The following is an 18436-nucleotide window of genomic DNA, read 5'->3' as shown; positions in this document are numbered from 1 at the left end:
AAATATTGAGACTAGAAATTAAATTAAGTGAATTATAAACTATAGTTTTCATCCTTACCCCATCCAGACAATAACATATATAAATCATTAGCTGCTTAAGTATTATTTATCATCAAGTATTGTGTAACAATCAGAAAATTAATCTCATTTGTAATCAATGTCAGTCTTAAAATGGGAGCAAAAAATAACAATGCACCTTAATTCCACTTTTTTACAGTGCAAAATTTATCCAAATCAATCAGATGTTCTTCTGCATACAGAAAATAATTTTATTTTGTTCACACAAAGTTCTAAAAATACTTCGATTCCAAGGTACAACATTTTAATTAAAAAAACACTGCAGCTCAACAATAACCTTGAAAAACAAGTGGCCTAATAAACAACAATTTTATAAAACAAAATGGATGACATTCTTCTGAACATGTAGCTCAGTAAACTTTCTTTATGGCCGGAAAGATCTCAATAATTTTAGTACTCAACAAATGTGCTGACAAAACTCTAGAAATCGTTGCCGGAAGAAGCACTGTTTGATCCAATAGCTTCAGAAGGCCCGTTGCTCGTTTTGCTGATAATCCCCTTGCCAAAATAATCAGCAATTACGGAAAATCCATCCTTTGAGCTCTTGACTTGTTGGAAGAACTGGTCTGGGTTTTTGGAACTTTGTTCCAAGATTCTCTTTGTTTCCAGAACGGCTCTGTACTCGGGAGCACACTCAGGGCACTCTTTCTCATTGTCGCCAAGGCAGCGCTGATGAAATGAGTGCATACACATGAAGTGGACAGCAGGAAGGTCTAGTGTGAATGTGCAAGCAGTACACTTGCTAAGCTGAAAAATTCTAGCATTTGTTCTTAGATCCTGGATCTCTTTTCTCATTGTTGATGATTCTTCCTGCAAAATGAGGGAAAATGACCAGAATATTATATTTCTCAATTTTGTTCAAGGATCCATAAGAAGTCAGATGATGATGAAATTAGAATTCGAGATAACTGGATATAAAGATCTGATAATTTCTTTCTCGAAAAGGATGTAGAAAAGGTGAGGGAGTAATATTTCAAGTTTCAAGTATACTACCCATCGTCAGGTGCATAGCTAATGAGCTCAGAGAATAGCAAGTTTAAGCAGTGATTCTAGGTGCTTGTAGCCAAGAGAAGACGATAGAAGTCAAGCATCTAATTCAATGGTGAAAGAAAATGTGGCCATGGAGAATAACTAATAGAAGGCAACAGATATTACGTAGACATGATGCCAATAGTATATCCTTCTTTATCAAAAAGATGGTATAGAATGAAAGATAGTTATTTCAGCCACTCTTGGCCTCCCTCTCCCAAAAGAAAAAAGCAGAAAAAAGAGTACACAAGACGTGTTGCTGAAAGATAACTTTGAACTCTGATATATGATGACAGTGACTTTCTATAACCTAGAATGTTATATGTGATAGTTCCGTTATCAATTGAAATATCAATTGGGTAAAGAAAAATCATTGAAAGAACAGAAACAACAACAACATACCAAGTGTAGTCCCACAAGTGGGGTTTGGGGAGGGTGGTATGTACACAGCTTTACCCCTACCTTGTGAAGGTAAAGAGGCCGTTTCCGATAAAACCTCGGTTAAAGTAAAGCAAATACAGTAGCGAAAAACCATGATGAAAAAAAAAAAAGGAACAAGTAGACAACAAAACGTACCATAACTAAAGCAAAGGAAATGACAGGTAACACTAAGATCAAAGAATAAGATAGTACAAGAATAATAATAATAATGTCAATACTGATAGGAGAACTAGACAATGCTCGACTACCTTCTACCCCAAAATTATTTCAATATTATTTGATTATCAAGATCATAGCTTCAACATTCCAATCAAAGTAACTTCCTTTTTTTAATTCTTACAATTGTCAAGCAAAAATCATCAACCATAAAAGAGAGCAAACCAAACAAGACCCAAACAGCAATTCCTGTGTACTTAACCACTTAGTCCTTCTTCTCCAACTTTACAATGTCCATAAATATTTCACAAAAAGAGATGCAAGACCAATTAAAATTTCCAATTTTTCACTTTTCACCTCAGAATTTCCTTTCACATAGAAATTAAAATGGACCTGATAAAACCAAAAATAACAAATCATAGAAGTTCCAATTCTCCATATTTGTTTCAACCAAACAAGAAACAAATGAAAAGGGGTTTCTTGATAGAAAAACAAAAGGACAAAACTTTATTACCTTCGAAGTCAGTTGAGCAAGGGATCCCATAGACCCATATTCAGAAAAGTGAAAAAGCAGAGAACTTTGGTGGAATTAAGTGAATATATGTAGATATGAAGGGATTCTTGTTGTTGTAGAAGAAGAGGTGACAAGTAATAGGAAACTTCGCCGACTGGAACCAAAGAACAGAAACAACACTACTATAATAACTACAACACCTCAGTCCCAAACAAGTTAGGATCTGCAATATGAATCGTAACTTACCATATTCCCCATTGAAATTCTACATAGGGCCATAGGAATGAAAACAGTACCCATTTTGTTTAAACCACAAACCATTATGTCAAATGTGATGAGATGGGAGCTCAGAGAATTGGGAGTCCCTTTGATATTTACTATGTTGGGATGATATGAAACAGTCATTATCTTCGCCAACGTATGGACGATACCAACAGCAGACTATGTTGCAACATGTACTACATGAAACACTCAGGCAAGTTAAATAGATGGTATGGCTCTATAATTTACCACATCAAGGAAATGGTTGAAAGGAGGCTGTTCAAAAATAAAAACAAACAAAAAAAGCCTTCCTCCCCATAGTTATGTCACTGTACTGTAATTAACTTTTTAACTCTAGTAAGGAAATGACTGAAAGGAGGCAAGTTAGTCTACACATTGCAGGTATCCCAAAATATTTACATACATAAATATAAAATGGAATTCGAACAGACAAGTACCAACCTGATACTTTTCCATAGCTCTGCGGTCTTCTTCAATCAACTGGGACTCATGTTCTAACTTTCGAGCTATGTAATCTTTGATAACAGAGAGAGAGAGGCACGGGTTTTTGGCAAGTGTCTGAAGAACCACAATGGGAGGCAAGATATCATCCCTCTCAATGTATGTCAGGATTTCTTTGACTTCTTTTGAGCAGTCTTCTCCAAGTTCACCAAAATACTTCAACAAATCTGCCCAAAGAGAAGGGTCACCCCCCTTACCCAAATCACCCAATCTCTTGCAGCATGCAATCAAACCTTCATGATCATGTACCTGCATGTAGCATGCAATAACTTCTTTGAAAAGTTTCATCTTCTCATACAGAAACAACAATCCTTCTTTAAAGTCATTCATCTCGCATAAAATTATGGCAAGATCAACGTCATATAGTGGTTGTTCTAGTTCAGAAGGCCATGCACTCTTAAGCAAGGTCAGCCCCTTCCGACGTCGCTCTTGACGACCTTTCTCATCATTTACGTCTTTCTTGTTCGATATAGCCTTCCCATTAGATACTGATTTTGAAGATGCTAGATCATTTCCACCTTCATCTATGTTAGATTGTGAAATTGATGGGAAATCCAGGTCATGAGACAAGTACAATTCCAGGAGTGTGTTGTGAATTTCCACTTGAGCAGATGAATCCTTCACTTTGCTGGTATATTTTTCAAGGAACTCCAGAAGTGCATGAGGATAATGGACAAAAATGTTAAGAAAATCAATAGGAGAAGGCAACATGGAGATAAATGCACCACTCGATGCTCCCTTCTTGGGCAGTTCGGATTCCTCTGTACAAAGCCTCATGAGTATCTCAACTGTTTCAGCTGGCTTATGCTCAATAAGAATTTTGCCATACTCTTTCACTGTCACCCCAGCTTGACTCAACTCAAGACTGCTGATATATTGTAAAGCTTCTTCATACCTGCCTAGATCTTCAAGCAAAATTTTAAGGTACCATTCATGCCTCCCAGCTTTCTTAGCAACAGACATGGCATGCTCATGATAATTGGCAGCTCTGCATACCCTTATTGCAGTCTCAACATCAAACTTTTGTTCCCCAACCCCATCCTCACTTTTGATGAACTCATTCAGCTTCTCAACATCTTTTAATTTGGTGTAACAATTTAGTAAAAGAGTGGTATGATCTTTTGAGGCAAGCCCCTTCTCATGCAACTTTTCCAAGTAATTGGTGAGATTGTGGATTCTCTGTGCATCCAAAAATTTTTGTATGACATATGAAGGTTCTAGATGTCCAATGGTGTGTATATACTGAGCCATAGCCTCATCAAAGTCTTGTTTACTGTACAAGTGATCGCCATATTTCCTCAGCACTTCAGCAGTTGCAGCAGCATCAGCTTGCTGGCTTTGGACGAGATTTATAGCAACTGTATAAAGGTTCTTCTTGAAAAGCATATCCAATTTGCTCTCCATATCTTTCTCCCCAATGCATAAAGTTGATTTGTCCTCCAAAATAAGTATTATGTTACCCCATTCACAAAGCATCTGAGAAACTTCGTTAACCACTATACTGTGGGCAATTAACCGGTTCTTCAGATCATAAACATTGAAAGTGTTCTTTCCAGTTCTTTGATCATCAAAAACACATAACAGGTATCCACGAAACCACCCAAGGAATTTCTTCTCTCCTTCAAAGGCCCAACAAGGACCACGACCATCAACTTCATAGAAATATATCGCCTCAGGCCGACCAATAATGAACTCCTATAAGAGGATAATATCAATGACACTAAAAAATTGAAATTCCCAGCAAAAAGGAAAGAAGACAATAAAGAACACTTCAATTAGCACACACCGATCGATCAGTCATTGCAACACTAGTTACACTAGATCCAATCTGATCAAGAGTCTGCCGGGTAGGTGCTTGAGTATGCATGTTGAACAAGTTCACTGTATTTGGGGTAACAGCAAACAGCTGAAGCACCTGACCATCCACTCTGAACCCCAGACCCGTGACGGAGGATTGGCTTTTGTCTGAATGATTATCCACCTGAAGCTTAAAGCGCTTGATACGTTCACGAGCTATATCTCCTTGAATGCAATAGATGGAACCATTGTCCAGCCCTATAACTATGAGTAATAATGGCGGAGCCTCTTCCAGCACCAAAAACGACGTGATCTGCAGTTATATGTTTTGTACTCTCACTTCATAATCAAATGATACGCAATAAAATAAAAGGTACACAAGTCGATAAGAAAGAAGAAACTTTATAAATACTAATATACACCTTTGCTTCAGGGAACTGGTTGGTGAATACTCGCAGTATTTGAATACAATCTGGACTTGATGTACTTGTTCCCTCGGGCTCCATCTTGTCAAGATCAAAAATTTTAAGACAAACAGCTGGGGGCTGAGAAGCTATTTGCTCATCTTCTCCAACAGTCACTAAGAAGTTCCTTTGCTAGTTAACAGAGAAAGAGGAAAGCTAAAGTCAATGCATTCTGCATTATCAACTTTAAATAAGCATATGGGGTTTTCATCCAAATTATGTCTATCATTGCGTCAGTAAGTACTAACAATTGAGAAACTTCAAAAAAATTCTACCTTGAGCTGTTGGAGGAAGAGGACAGATGAAGAATGAGCTTGAAAACCATAATTGAACTTCAACCCTCGATCCAATAACGAAGCAGTGCCGTCATCACAACCCAAAACAATCCTTCCTTTACCGCTGGAACAACATTGGATCTTGCCGGCTATATCTTCTGGAACTTTCCCAGAAAATTTCTCCTCAAAAAATTCAAACTTCCTCCATTGATACATCTTTTTCTTGGTCAAGCCCTTAGCTGCTGCACAACCAGACCCACTACATGAAATTGCAAACCCACTGAGAATGATTCTGGAATTTGAAGAAAAATTGAAGCTTTAGTTGTTAGCAATCACGTTGTAGGAGGAATTGAATCGACTCTTTGATGAAATTTTGATCCAATTTTGTGAAAAGGTCCATGACAGGATGGAAAGGTGAAGAATGATACCAAATTGGATTTGTCGGGTCACTCTGAACCCGTTTCTGCTTGTTTTCTAGCGTCCGTTTGTGCAATTTTTATTTTTATTTTTATTTTTAAAGTTGAATAGAGCTGCTTTTTTCATCCAATAAATAAAATTATTCACAAAATGGTCGGACTAATATAAAAACTATGGTTGTTTAAGTTTTTTCAAGAAGTTTTGTCAATTTTTTTTAAAGAAATGATTTTCTGAATAATTGGATTGTACTCCACAAGAATGGAGTGGCAATTTTTTTTAAAAAAAAATTCAAGAAAAGATTATAGTGAGACGAATCATTTATCGTTATGATATGATGAAAATGAATTCATAAATAATAGGTGAAAAGGTAAAAAATAATAAAAAAATTATCTACATTAAATATTTATATTAAGTTAATGAATGAGTTTATGATTGTTTATAGAGTTAGAGCTCTATATTTAATTATTACTTATAATCGTAATATTTCAATTTTTTGTTTTGAATTCAGAACTGATGTTATATTTTCAATTTCATTTGTTTTAGGAGTATTGACTCGATACTTTATATTGCAAGCTATTTTTTAAAGTTAGACTTGATAGATTATCTTCTTCTTTTTTCAAATGTTTTATAATTTTATGACATTATATTTATAATATTAATCTTTTTGTCAAACATGAATTTCATGATGTTCTTGAAATTCTGTAATTTTAGTTTTTATGATTAATTTAATTAAAGAGTAACTTTCACATATAGCAAACATAAAAATCATATTTGTATGTTATAGCCATAGTTTGCATAATTGCACTTCAAAGCAAATTTTATGTTTGCTATGGAGCTTTTGATTTGTATAATTCGCTAGATACATCCAATTTCTATACAAAATGTTCAGTTTTGTATAAATTCATTTATACATTGTAATTTGTATAATAAGATCTATATTGTATAATTATAAGTGTATATGACGAAAATATATGTATTTGTATTTGAATATACACTTTTCTCTCGTTTTATTACAAATACAAACTTATTTTATACATTTGTATACCGAATGAGTAATTGTATACCGAAAATGACTAAAAAATGAGATGTTTGCTGTGAATTACAAATAAAATAAACTCTGGCTATAACATCTAATTTGAATTAATAGTTTGCTATTTCATACAATTTTCCCTTAATATAATCATAGAAAATCATTTCTTTTATTTTGGTCAAAGAAAATTGATGAACTAGGTTAGCATCTTCTTTCTAAAGAGTTAAGAGAATAATTTCTTTTTTTTTAAAAAAAAAACTGAATTATCCTAAATATTTATAATTGTAATAAAATATGGCATAATTAAATAGGGTCGACTTTACCCTAGGATAAGTAAAGTAGTAGCTTAAACTCCCAAACTATTAAGGCCTCAAAAATTGCCCATATTGTGTATATTTTTTTATAAAAAAAATAATCTGATAGACTGTCAAATGTGTGTGAACACTTACAAACTATTGATGGTTGAATCCAATACCTTATTATGCATATTTCTTCACTAGGGAATTAGTGATCACTGCCCCATCAAAATTGACAATTGAGTACTAGAAGAGAGCACTTAAAAAGATGTTTCTGGATAGAGTAAGACAATATAGGAAAATCCATGTTTGAATATATGATGCTACAAGTAATAGACACTAAAAATTCTAAAATGTAGTCTGAAGGAGCTGATTAAAGAACACTTTAATTTTTTTGATAGAAAGTGAAGCGAAGTAGATGGAGAAAGAGTCCGCGAAAGTGATGGTGGTGACGATAGAGGAGGAGGTGGTGGTAATGGTGGAGGAGGAGATGATGTTTGTGGCAGAGCAGGAAAGTTCATCATCTTTCAAACCTCCTCACTCATATGGTAGCGCTTTCCAAATATTTTGGGTTGGAGAGTTGTGAATGCAAGAGAACCTTTTGGAGAAAGCGCTTTACCCCCTTTAGTAACTCTATCCAACACAAATCCAAATTAGTCAGACCAATGACTAACAGAGAAGTGATTCCCCTGCTCTCAAATCTGTCTAGATACAACACTACTTGTGCACCTTTTCTCCGACCATCCTACAAATCACAGATTAAGATAAGTATAAAGTACACTCTTGATCAGACAAACAAATTGAAACTGATGAAGTACTTTTAAAAACCCCGGAGAGCTTGATTGAGCAATCAAAACCCAATATTAAAGGATCGGAACATAGAACTAATATTTATAAGGAGAAACATTAAGAATAATGAAAAAGAAAAAGGATGCACTTGATACATACAGAATATATATGACGGGTTGCTCAATGTTCGTCTCCTCTTTGAGCTCAAACAAATGACACTGCCTCTGGGCCCGACTAATGCGAATTTGTGCAGGTAAATCCTATTTTGAGGGGTAAAGTGCCTCCAACCAAATCTCAAGGCTTGAATTTGAAAGCTCTAGTTTAGAATGTAGGGGTACTTACCACCCTATCACAACCTTTGGTGGTGCCTAATACAGTCTTTAGTTTTCTAAAACACCTACTACTACATTCATATTAATTTAATTCTTAATTGTAATATTATTCAGTAAATTTAACAAGGAAGAGGTACTATTACTCTATAGATTTTGAAGATTTGTTACACAACTATCTCTACAATTAGGTTCCCGCTTGAAGGTCAATATATCAACTAGTTTATTTCGAATTGGTTGCTACAAAAATGAGAATATACAACCTCAAGAATAGTGTGATTTAAAATGTAACTATTATATTTTCGTTTAAGCCATCAGATTGACTTCAAACCTGTTACTTATAATTTAAATGTAATTACTGATTTGCCTTATTAATTCATCAATGCTAAGTAAAGCGCCTAATCTTTTCCAACATTATTTATCTAATACTTAACCACATTGAAATTAAATTGTTAATCTAACTGTATTCAAAATTCAAATTATTAAACTTTAATAATAATACGCATTGAGTTACCTTAAACTCGGTTTCTTGGTAATTCCCTCAATATCCCAGCATATAGAGCTAATTTAGCCTCTCTTCCGCTTAAGTCGTGTGAAACCAAGACTTCCATATTTTTCTGCAAAAAATGTTCTTTCATCCTCATAGATCATATGAACTCCCCACTGTCTCACAATGCGCCAATGGATAGATGCCTCAAATAGGCTATACTGGTTAATATTTCCAACATCTGTGCCGGACACCTGCAGTGAAGCATACAATGGTATGTAGACAAAGCAAACACACAAGCCATATGTTCTAGATGCTGTTCCCACTTTACATTCTTTCTCTAGCACTTTAAGGTCTTCTAAATCATCTTTGCATATCAATTTAGCTTTGACGAAAGCATAATCATACTTCTTGGATAGCCCTGAATCAGGATTCAACACACCTGCTCCCATGAGAGTGGCACAACATATAGCAAAACCCTTGAACTTTGCATTATACCAATTCATGGGCAGTTTGAACAATATCTTTTCATCAACACTCTGATGCTTAAACCACCTGGGAATCGCACATTCAGGGAAGACAATAGAACAGGTCACCCTGTGATCAGAGTTAACAGAGGGCTCGACCACATGATCCATATCTTTTGAGAGAAACAAGCTGAGAATCTCATCCAAAACTGAGCTACCATTGCTCTCCTCTGTATAAGATTGTTGATCAAAACTATAATTGGTGAATGACACCAAATTCAACCTCGGGTACATTTGTAGCTTTGCGATACTTTGCTTGGCCAAAAAATCTTCTGCATATAATTCCTCTATACTTGGAGGAAGTTCTGGAAGTTCCTTAAGTTCCTGACACTGTGTTATGTTGAGATATCGAAGCTGAGAAAGTCGACTGATGCTATCAGGTAATGAAATAAACTTGTTTCTGCTCAGATTCAGTTCCAGTAAAGAAGGCAAGTTCATAAGAGCAGCAGTTTGGTTATCAGATAAATTGCATCCACTGAGATCTAAGCTTTTCAATTCCCTCAAACAATGAAACTCCCAGGAAGAGGGTAACATCAAACTGTCACCAGTTTGACGCTTTACCTTCCGGCCTCTTCTTAATGATAGGACTTTAAGTTTGCTTAAGTTTATAACAGAATCTGGTAGTTTCCAAATGGCAGTGTTACCAGCATAGAGCTCCTCCATCTGGTTTAGATCACCTAGATTTTCAGGAAACTTTGCAAGTCTTGAGCAGCCTTTCACACTCAATATTTTCAGTTTTCTCATCTCAGAGACACTGGCTGGGAGTCTTACAAGGTTTTTACATGAATGCAAATCAAGCAAGCTGATGCCACTGAGCAGTCCAACTGATGAGGGAAGTTCCCATATTGCAGTATGTGCCAAAAGGAGCTCTGATAGCAATTCCATATTTCCCTGAATTTCTGGAAATTTTTCTAACTTCTCACAACCTGAGAGATTGAAGATTTCAAGAGATTCCATTTGATTACTGCTTGGTAAAGATTTGAGATTTTTGCAGTTTTCCATATTCAAAAAGATAACCTTTCTGAGATGGCCAATGGATGGATGAATTTCTACCAAACTTACACAACTTTTCAGTATAATCCTCTGCAGGTTTGGAATCTCCAAAAAATTGGGCGTTCGGATTAAATTTCTAGAAAAACTTAAATTGAGGACTGTCAACTTATCAAATGCCTGTTCAGAAAAAGAGAATGCATAGAAACTTCAGCTTTAGCTATCATTTTATTTTCTTCATATATGATTTGTTTCTAAAGGAGATAAATAATACCTTCGGCTCCTTGACAACTTCAACAAGAGAACTAAAAGTCATGTGGAGCCCAACAAGGTTTCCTGGTTCATAATATGCTGGTAAAGATTCAAAACTGCAGTATGACCAATCAAGCCATTTCAAGTTACTGGGGAGACACTCAATAGGGTCACAAATAAGGTCATGATGCCAGACCTCCTCCCCTTTGACAATGAGTAACCTAAGACAAGGCATGTTTCTGAAAGCTTTGCTCCACTTGCATATATGACGGTCTGAGCCAATTGGTACTATTATGCCTTTAATAGATTCTGTCCTCTGGAAAATAAAAATAAAACAACTCTATTAAGCAGAAATTCATTCTCCAGTCAATTTAAGGTTCTGAGACATGTGTTTACATTAGAAGTTCTTTTCCTTGAGACACTAAATTCAACTATCTTGAAAATTAGAAGCCAAAACTGATAAATTGATACCTGGAAGTTTCAAAAGAGTAATAATATAATTTCTTAAAAATAGTGTATCATCTAAGAGTTTTTCCTATGTTTTCTTAAATTAAACCAAAAGAAATTTTAAAAAAATCCAAACTTGTCAAACAATAATTATCCGTTACTTTCCAAAAGAAAGTTCTTTATAATTCTAGAAATTCATATATATCATGTTTCATGTTATAATTTGCCATGAAATTCTTCTGTAGGAGAAAGAAAGCTTCCATCAAGATCAAAGAGATCAACAACCCTGGAACTTGGCACAAACTATCATTTGGCACCCAATTGTTGTGTGGTACGTATGACATCTCATGTTGTATAACTTGTGTCTATTGAACACATATTTAATAGGTATAAGGTATAAATAAGAGTGCATACTTTGATAAATACCGAATAATTGTACCGACACCAAAAATTTTGGTAAGCATTTTAAAAACTTTTGGTAACACACCAAAATACTTAATTACATATATTTATTGATACTAATAATTTAAGTAACTATTATTACTATTATTATTTTGATAACTGTGAAATGCTAGAGAGCATTTCACATGACAATTTGCATCCTACGTGATGTCCTACATGTATTATGTCATGTAGGACTCATGTTTCGTTCAACTTTATACAAGTTTAAGAGTGTGTTTGGTATGAAGGAAAATGTTTTCCAATTTTCTCATGTTTGGTTGGGTTAAATGTTTTGGAAAATGTTTTCCAAATCAACTCATTTTCCTCAAATTTAAGCAAAATGACTTCCCTTCAAAACTTTAGGAAAACATTTCCCCCTACCAGCCCCCACACCCCCAAAAAGAATTTAAGTTTTTTTTAAAAAAATATTTTCAATTTCAAAAATTATTTTCTACTCTAATAAAAATAAAAGATATTTCTCAAAAACATTTTTCATTCATAAATCAAATACTAAAAAAATTTTCCGAAAAATATTTTCTAGTCACCAACCAAACATGAGAAAATAAGTCAAAAATCAACTTGTTGTCCAGGAAAACATTTTCCTTCATACCAAACACACCCTACTTGTGCACACTCAAAGTTGGAGGACATAAATGTGAAATGAGGCCAAGTTAAATGGTACATTTATGTATTATGCCTAACTAAAACTCCAGTAAATGGATATTGGATAAGCTATCTTCAGAAGGCACATGCAGTAATTTAAGAAACATAATCTGCAACTAACCTTTCCCAAATGTAAGCTACATGAGACATCCTTGTGTGCAAAGAAATATGGAAGTGAACATTCAAAGCCATAAGAATATACTTGCTGAGATATTGCAACTAATTAATTAAGAAACTATCCCATGACTTGCAGTTTAGATTGAGAAAAATTGTACCAGTGCTAAAGTTTGTCCAAACAAAAAAAAAAAGATATATAATCCCAGTAAAGGCCACATAATGGAAGAGAGAGAACAAAAATCTCCAGCATAGAGGAATTCTTACTTGATCTGCAGAGAAAACAGTTTTTATATCTTGTTCATGCCATATTCTACTGTGCTTCCATGGCTTGTCCTGGTCCACATTACGTGCCACTTGTTGACCCATTTGTTCTATCAAATCATGCATCTCAACCATTCCTTCTGAAATATATAAAAGTGATTTTTGGATGAGGACATCAATTCCAATCTCTGATCGGAAGCCAAAACTGTTCAGTATTGTTATCACATCATCTTTCTTTCTTCCTCTAAAGAAGCATGCAATATCAAGAAATACATTCTTCTCTTCATGGTTCAATCCATCTAGACTTAAACACTATGATGTAAGATGACCACCTACTTGCGATATACACAACATCCAGATGTTTCCAGAATTTACGATCCTATATATGTATTAAACTTGAATAAAAACTGTGCTACTACATAAAGTTGAATTAAAGATGAATTACACATAATATGTATCAAAGCAAGACAGTAATCGGTATACAATTATTCCTAAACAATAACCCACTAAGAAAAACACATAGAAACCGATTCAAAATACTATAACATACCTGATCTCTACTCTCCGGTAGAATGACATTTTTGGCCAATCGAATCTGCATTTTTGCATCCTTCACTGCTTCTTCTACTCCGACACAACTTTATTTTTCAATTTTTTTGACTGAAATTTAGGAGGTAAATCCTCAAAATCGTCATCATTGTCCACAATTTTCTTCGATGTAGATGCAAAATCAACGCATCTTTTTTTCGATTTTTTCACATTTTTCACCTCTTTAACTCGTTTTTTTACCTAACATGCATTTCTCTCCTCCTTGTTCTGCTCACTCGATACTTGTGAAATTCCCAAATTAAAATTGGGATCGTCCTTAACTTCGTCGGTAGCAGTAGAAGCTGAAATTTGACCCCTCATCCGACTCCTTCTATAAACTTTTTGATTTGAAGTATCAACATCGCTAAGTATCTGCAGACTTCTGCTAGGCGATTTTCGTTTGCCTTCTTCCATTAGAATACTGTGCTGAAAATTGAAGAAGAAAGAAAGGCAAAACCCTAAAATAAAACAGAGAGAAGAGCAGAAAGAATAGTGAAAGAGGGAATGAGCGATGTTCCCGATCAGGTACAACACTTTTTGCTAAGTTGAAAATTCTTTAATTATATATATAAAAGGAACAAAATTATTCAAGAATTGTTTAAGTAAGTATTGCTAAAAGTTGACAAAAATAGTAATAAAATAAAAGTATATTTAAAAGTGGTAATTATTATTAAATAAAAGAGATTCATTTATGTAATTTTTCCAGAAAATAAGAACTTTATGCTGGGGACATTGGGCTTGGCTTGATGCCAACCATTTTTATCTAATTTTAAGTTTAAGTTATCTGATTGATTTTTATATTTTTCTAATCGAACTTATAGTTTTAAACTTGTTAATCTAACCATATTCAAATTATGAAACTCTAGTAACAAAGAAGAGGTATTTCGAGTTACCTTAAACTATTTCTTGGTAATCCCCTTAATATCCCAGCATAATTTAGCCTCTTTTTCAGCTTAGGTGTACTCGATACAATCTCTCTGAGTCTGCGCTTCAAAGATATTCATTTATCCTGATAGATCAAATGAACTCCCCACTGTCTCACAATGCATCCATGGATAGATGCCTCAAATAGGCAATACTGATTAATGTCTCCAACCTGCAGTGAAGAATACAATGGTATGTAGGCGAAGCAAACACACCAGCCATATGTTCTAGATGCTGTGCCCACTTTACATTCTTTCTCTATCACTTTAAGGTCTTTCAAATGATCATTGCATATCAATTTAGCATTGATAAAAGCATAATCATACTTCCCAGATAGCCTTGAATCAGGACTGCAGACACCTGCTCCCATGAGAGTCACACAACATATAGCAAAGCCCTTGAACTTATCATTATACCAATTAATGGGCAGTTTGAACGAGATCTTTTCCTCAACACTCTGATGCATAAACCATGTGGGAATTGCACGTTCAGGAAAGACAATGGAACAGGTTACCCTATGATCAGAGTTAAGAGTGGGGAGGATCACATCATCCATATTGTTTGATAGAAACAAACTGAGAATCTCATCTGAAATTGAGCTACCATTGTTCTCCTCTGTATAAGATTGTTGATCAAAACTATAATTGGTGAATGATACCAAATTCAACCTTGGGTGCATCCGTAGCTTTGCAATACTTTCTTTTGCCAAAAAATCTTCTACATATAATTCCTCTATACTCTTAGGAAGTACGGGCAGTTTCTTAAGTTCCTGACAGTGTGTAATATTGAGATATCGAAGGTGAGAAAGTCTCCTGAAGACATGAGGGAAATAAATAAACTTATTTCTGCTCAGGTTCAGTTCCAATAGAGAGGTTAAGTTCATAAGAGCAGCAGCTTGGCTATCACATAAATTACATCCACTGAGATCTAAGCTTCTCAATTCCCTCAAAGCATGAAACACCCAGGGTAATATCAAACTGCGAGCAGATTGATGCTTTACCTTCCGCCCTTTTCTTAATGAAAGGATCTTGAGTTTGCTTAAGTTTCCAATAGAATCTGGCAGTTGCCAAATGGCAGTGTTGCCAGCATAGAGCTCCTCCAACTCATTTAGATCACCTAGATTTTCAGGAAAAATTGAAAGTCTTGAGCAGCCTTTCAGAATCAAAATTTTCAGTTTTCTCATCTCACAGACACTGGGTGGGAGTCTTACAAGGTATTCACATGATCGCAAATCAAGCAAGCTGATACCACTGAGCTGTCCTATTGATGAGGGCAATTCCCAAATTGCAGTACGTGCCAGAAGGAGCTCTGATAGCGATTTCATATTCCTCTGAATTTCTGGAAATTTTTCTAATTTCTGACAACCTGAGAGGTTGAAGCTTTCAAGAGATTCCATTTGAATACTACTTGGTAAAGACTTTGGACTTTTGCAGTTTTCCAGATTCAAGAAGATGAGCTTTTTGAGATTTCCAATGGATGGATGAATTTCAACCAAACTTACAGAACTTTTCAGTATTATCTTCTGGAGGTTTGGAGTCTCACAAAAATTGGGTGTTCGGAGTAAACTTCCTGAAAAACTTAAATTGAGGATTGTCAACTTGTCAAATGCCTGTTCATAAAAAGAGAACAAATAAAAACATCAGCTTTAACTGTCATTTCTTTTCTTTAAATTAAATATGATTCTTTTTTGAAGGAGATGAACAATACCTTTGGTTCCTTGAAGATTTCAACAAGAGAACTAGAAGTCATAATGAGCCCAACTAGGTTTCCTGGTTCAAAATCTGCTGGTAAAGATACAAAACTGTAGTATGACCAATCAAGCCATTTCAAGTTACTGGGGATGTATAGGGTCACAAATAGGGTCATGATGTCGGGCCTCCTCCCCCTTTGACAATGAGTAACCTTAGACAAGGCATGTTTCTGAAAGCTTTGCTCCACTTGCATATATGACGGTCTGAGCCAATTGGTACCATTATGCCTTTAATTGACTCTGTCCTCTGGAAAAGAATTTAAAGTAACTTTGTTAAAAGAACATACTTCCAAGCATAGAACCTATTTTCCTAGATATACAAATCTTAATCTATACCATTTTTTGTTGGAATTAGTTACTGAGGTTAGGATAATACTGGTAGTATAAGATTTATATCTGTCTTTGCATTATAAGTTCAATCAAATTAATTGAGAACTTCAAATATTCTTATTTCCACTTATGACCCGATAAGAAATCCATTCTCCAATCAATATAAGCTTCGATTTGACATATGTTTACATTAGGAGGTGTTTCCCTATCAACCAAAAAAGCTAAAATTTGAACTTATCAAAGAATATCCTGTAAGAGGGAGAAAACTTTGTGACAAACTATTTAACAAGACGAATATTACTATAAACTAGTACCAAATTGTCATCAATAAAAATACTTTCGGGGGGGGGGAAGAAGTAACAACAATAAAAACAAACACAACAAATTATTCTGAATGTAAATATATAATAAAATCACTACATGGGGACGAGGAGGAGAAAAAGAAGATGGCATGTTCTACGCTAGTCCTCATGTGGGTACTTTGGAGTGAAAGGACCAGGAGAACTTTTGAAGAGAAAGAACATGAGTTTGTACGGTTTAGGTCTTGCCTTTATTTTTCCTTGATTTTAAGAGCACCCATAAAGTTCTTGTAGGAATAGATGATTGGGTGTCATTGGCAGAGAACCATTTTTTTGCAGCCCATTTTTATTTGCTCGGTGATGGATGAATTGACGTGGTAAATCCAAGGTGAGGTGTCATGGTGTATGTTATTTAGAGATGACATACTTCTAATTGACGAGACTGGCGGTGGAGTTACGCTAAGTTGGAGGTCTGGAGACAAACCTTGAAGTCTAAAAGGGTTCAGGTTGATTAGGACCAACACAAAATACTTAAGTGCATGTTCAATGACGTAACACACGATGCAGGCTTGATACCCAGGTCATCCAAAAGAAAGGAAGTTTCAATTATCTTGAATTTATTATCCAAAGTAAGGGGGAGATTGACGATGATCTCACACATCATATTGGTGCAAGGTGGATGACATGGAGGCTAGCTTCCGGAGTCTTATATGATAAGAAAGTGCCACCAAAACTTAAAGGCAATTTCTATAGAGCGGTGGTTAGACCGACTATGTTGTATGGAGCGGAATGTTGGTTTGGTCAATAACTCTCATATTCAGAAGATAAAAGTTCTGAAAATGAGGATGTTGAGATACATGTATGGGCATACTGTAAGAATTATTATTAATTATTTCTTACTTATGGCCCAAGTTTACTTGTAACCCAAGTAATAACATAAATAATATTTTAAAAGGAATAGATCTCGTCCGTACATTGGTTACTTGATGGACGTACCAGATTAAGTCATAACCTCTATAAATTGGTCCTCCCTCCACCCATTAGGGTTACCACATATTCTCTACAATAATTCTATTGCTGACGGTTGTGGTAACATAAAAGTTAGGGCAAGGAGGTAGAAACTAATTTATGACTAACGCTTCCGCTTCTCTTTGTGATGATGTCTTCCGCATCAGGTATGTGCCTCTAACATTCTCTATGTAAGATTAATCGTGTTCAAGATCCTGATATTATGTATTAAGTATTTAATCTTACATGTGGCATCAGAGCTTGGTTGTTTGAACTGATAATCTTCGTATATAAAACAAGCATATTTAAAAAATTGCATGAGGGATAGATCCAAAATTTTCAGTGAGGATGGTCTAAACTTTTTTCGCCATTACTGATAATATTTGGAAAAACTGATCGTAATTTTCAAATTTACACTTACGATACAATATGTTATGCAAAGTAATGTATAACTGACAAATTGGGAAACCTTTTTCCTTTAGCCAATGATATGCTTATAAACTTTTACGCAAGAAAATCAATAAAGCGTCATTACTGAAGAAAAAAAAATTGATTAAAGAAAAGTTTAGAATTGATGTTTGCAACCCCATAATGTAATAATTATGTTTTATTTTAGATTGTGCAATAAATTAAAGTGGTCGTTATACTAAGCAATAAATAATATGTGTGTATTTAGTGCAATATAGTTTGTTAGTCACCAAAGTGGTCAAACTAGAGAAATTAACGTCTATACATATAATATTTATGGTAACTTGATATATGTGGATTAGTACAATTCATTATTTATTGGCATATTCAGTATTCCAAGAGAGACTGTGTCTGATTTTTTCAACTTGATGCATATATTATGTTCTTATAGTTTGTTAGTCACCAAAGTGGCCAAACTAAAATGTATAAAATTATTCACATGCACAAAATTTTATGAGATTATGTATGCATTTGTATTCATATAGC

The 18436-nt window shown here is 34.8% G+C and overlaps 2 protein-coding genes across 2 annotated transcripts in view; both read right to left on the bottom strand.

The window, feature by feature from the left end:
• Positions 1-185: 185 nt before the first annotated feature.
• LOC102588597 (vacuolar protein-sorting-associated protein 11 homolog) lies at positions 186-5995 on the bottom strand. The gene is made up of 5 exons (XM_006353544.2): positions 5538-5995; positions 5221-5394; positions 4788-5111; positions 2942-4696; positions 186-888 (listed from the first exon to the last, which is right to left on the bottom strand). The coding sequence occupies exons 1-5, from the start codon at positions 5751-5753 to the stop codon at positions 499-501; spliced, it is 2859 nt and encodes a 952-aa protein (XP_006353606.1). The 5' UTR covers positions 5754-5995; the 3' UTR covers positions 186-498.
• A 1579-nt stretch (positions 5996-7574) lies between these two features.
• LOC102588049 (TMV resistance protein N-like) overlaps positions 7575-18436 on the bottom strand; it is a 64450-nt gene continuing 53588 nt past the window's right edge. The window contains exons 5-9 of the mRNA XM_015311406.1: positions 12587-12888; positions 10677-10970; positions 8913-10582; positions 8218-8329; positions 7575-8025 (exon numbers count right to left, since the gene is read on the bottom strand). Of these exons, the coding sequence (XP_015166892.1) occupies positions 8966-10582; positions 10677-10970; positions 12587-12888 (2213 nt within the window). The 3' untranslated portion in view covers positions 7575-8025; positions 8218-8329; positions 8913-8965. The remainder of the gene's footprint in view (positions 8026-8217; positions 8330-8912; positions 10583-10676; positions 10971-12586; positions 12889-18436) is intronic.

This window comes from Solanum tuberosum, unplaced genomic scaffold, assembly GCF_000226075.1.
Source record: "Solanum tuberosum cultivar DM 1-3 516 R44 unplaced genomic scaffold, SolTub_3.0 scf00158, whole genome shotgun sequence".
In the NCBI taxonomy this organism is placed as follows: domain Eukaryota; kingdom Viridiplantae; phylum Streptophyta; class Magnoliopsida; order Solanales; family Solanaceae; genus Solanum; species Solanum tuberosum.
Note: the sequence above shows the minus strand (reverse complement) of the source record. Positions and strands in the feature narration are given on the sequence as shown.

What these genes read in the sequence shown, in the direction of transcription:
- LOC102588597 (XM_006353544.2), bottom strand. Translation starts at nt 5,753, where the DNA reads ATGTATCAATGGAGGAAGTTTGAATTTTTTGAGGAGAAATTTTCTGGG. An exon ending in TCTTCCTCCAACAGCTCAAG is followed by an intron (nt 5,395 to 5,537) that starts GTAGAATTTTTT and finishes TCTGTTAACTAG; the next exon opens with CAAAGGAACTTCTTAGTGAC. An exon ending in ACCAGTTCCCTGAAGCAAAG is followed by an intron (nt 5,112 to 5,220) that starts GTGTATATTAGT and finishes ATATAACTGCAG; the next exon opens with ATCACGTCGTTTTTGGTGCT.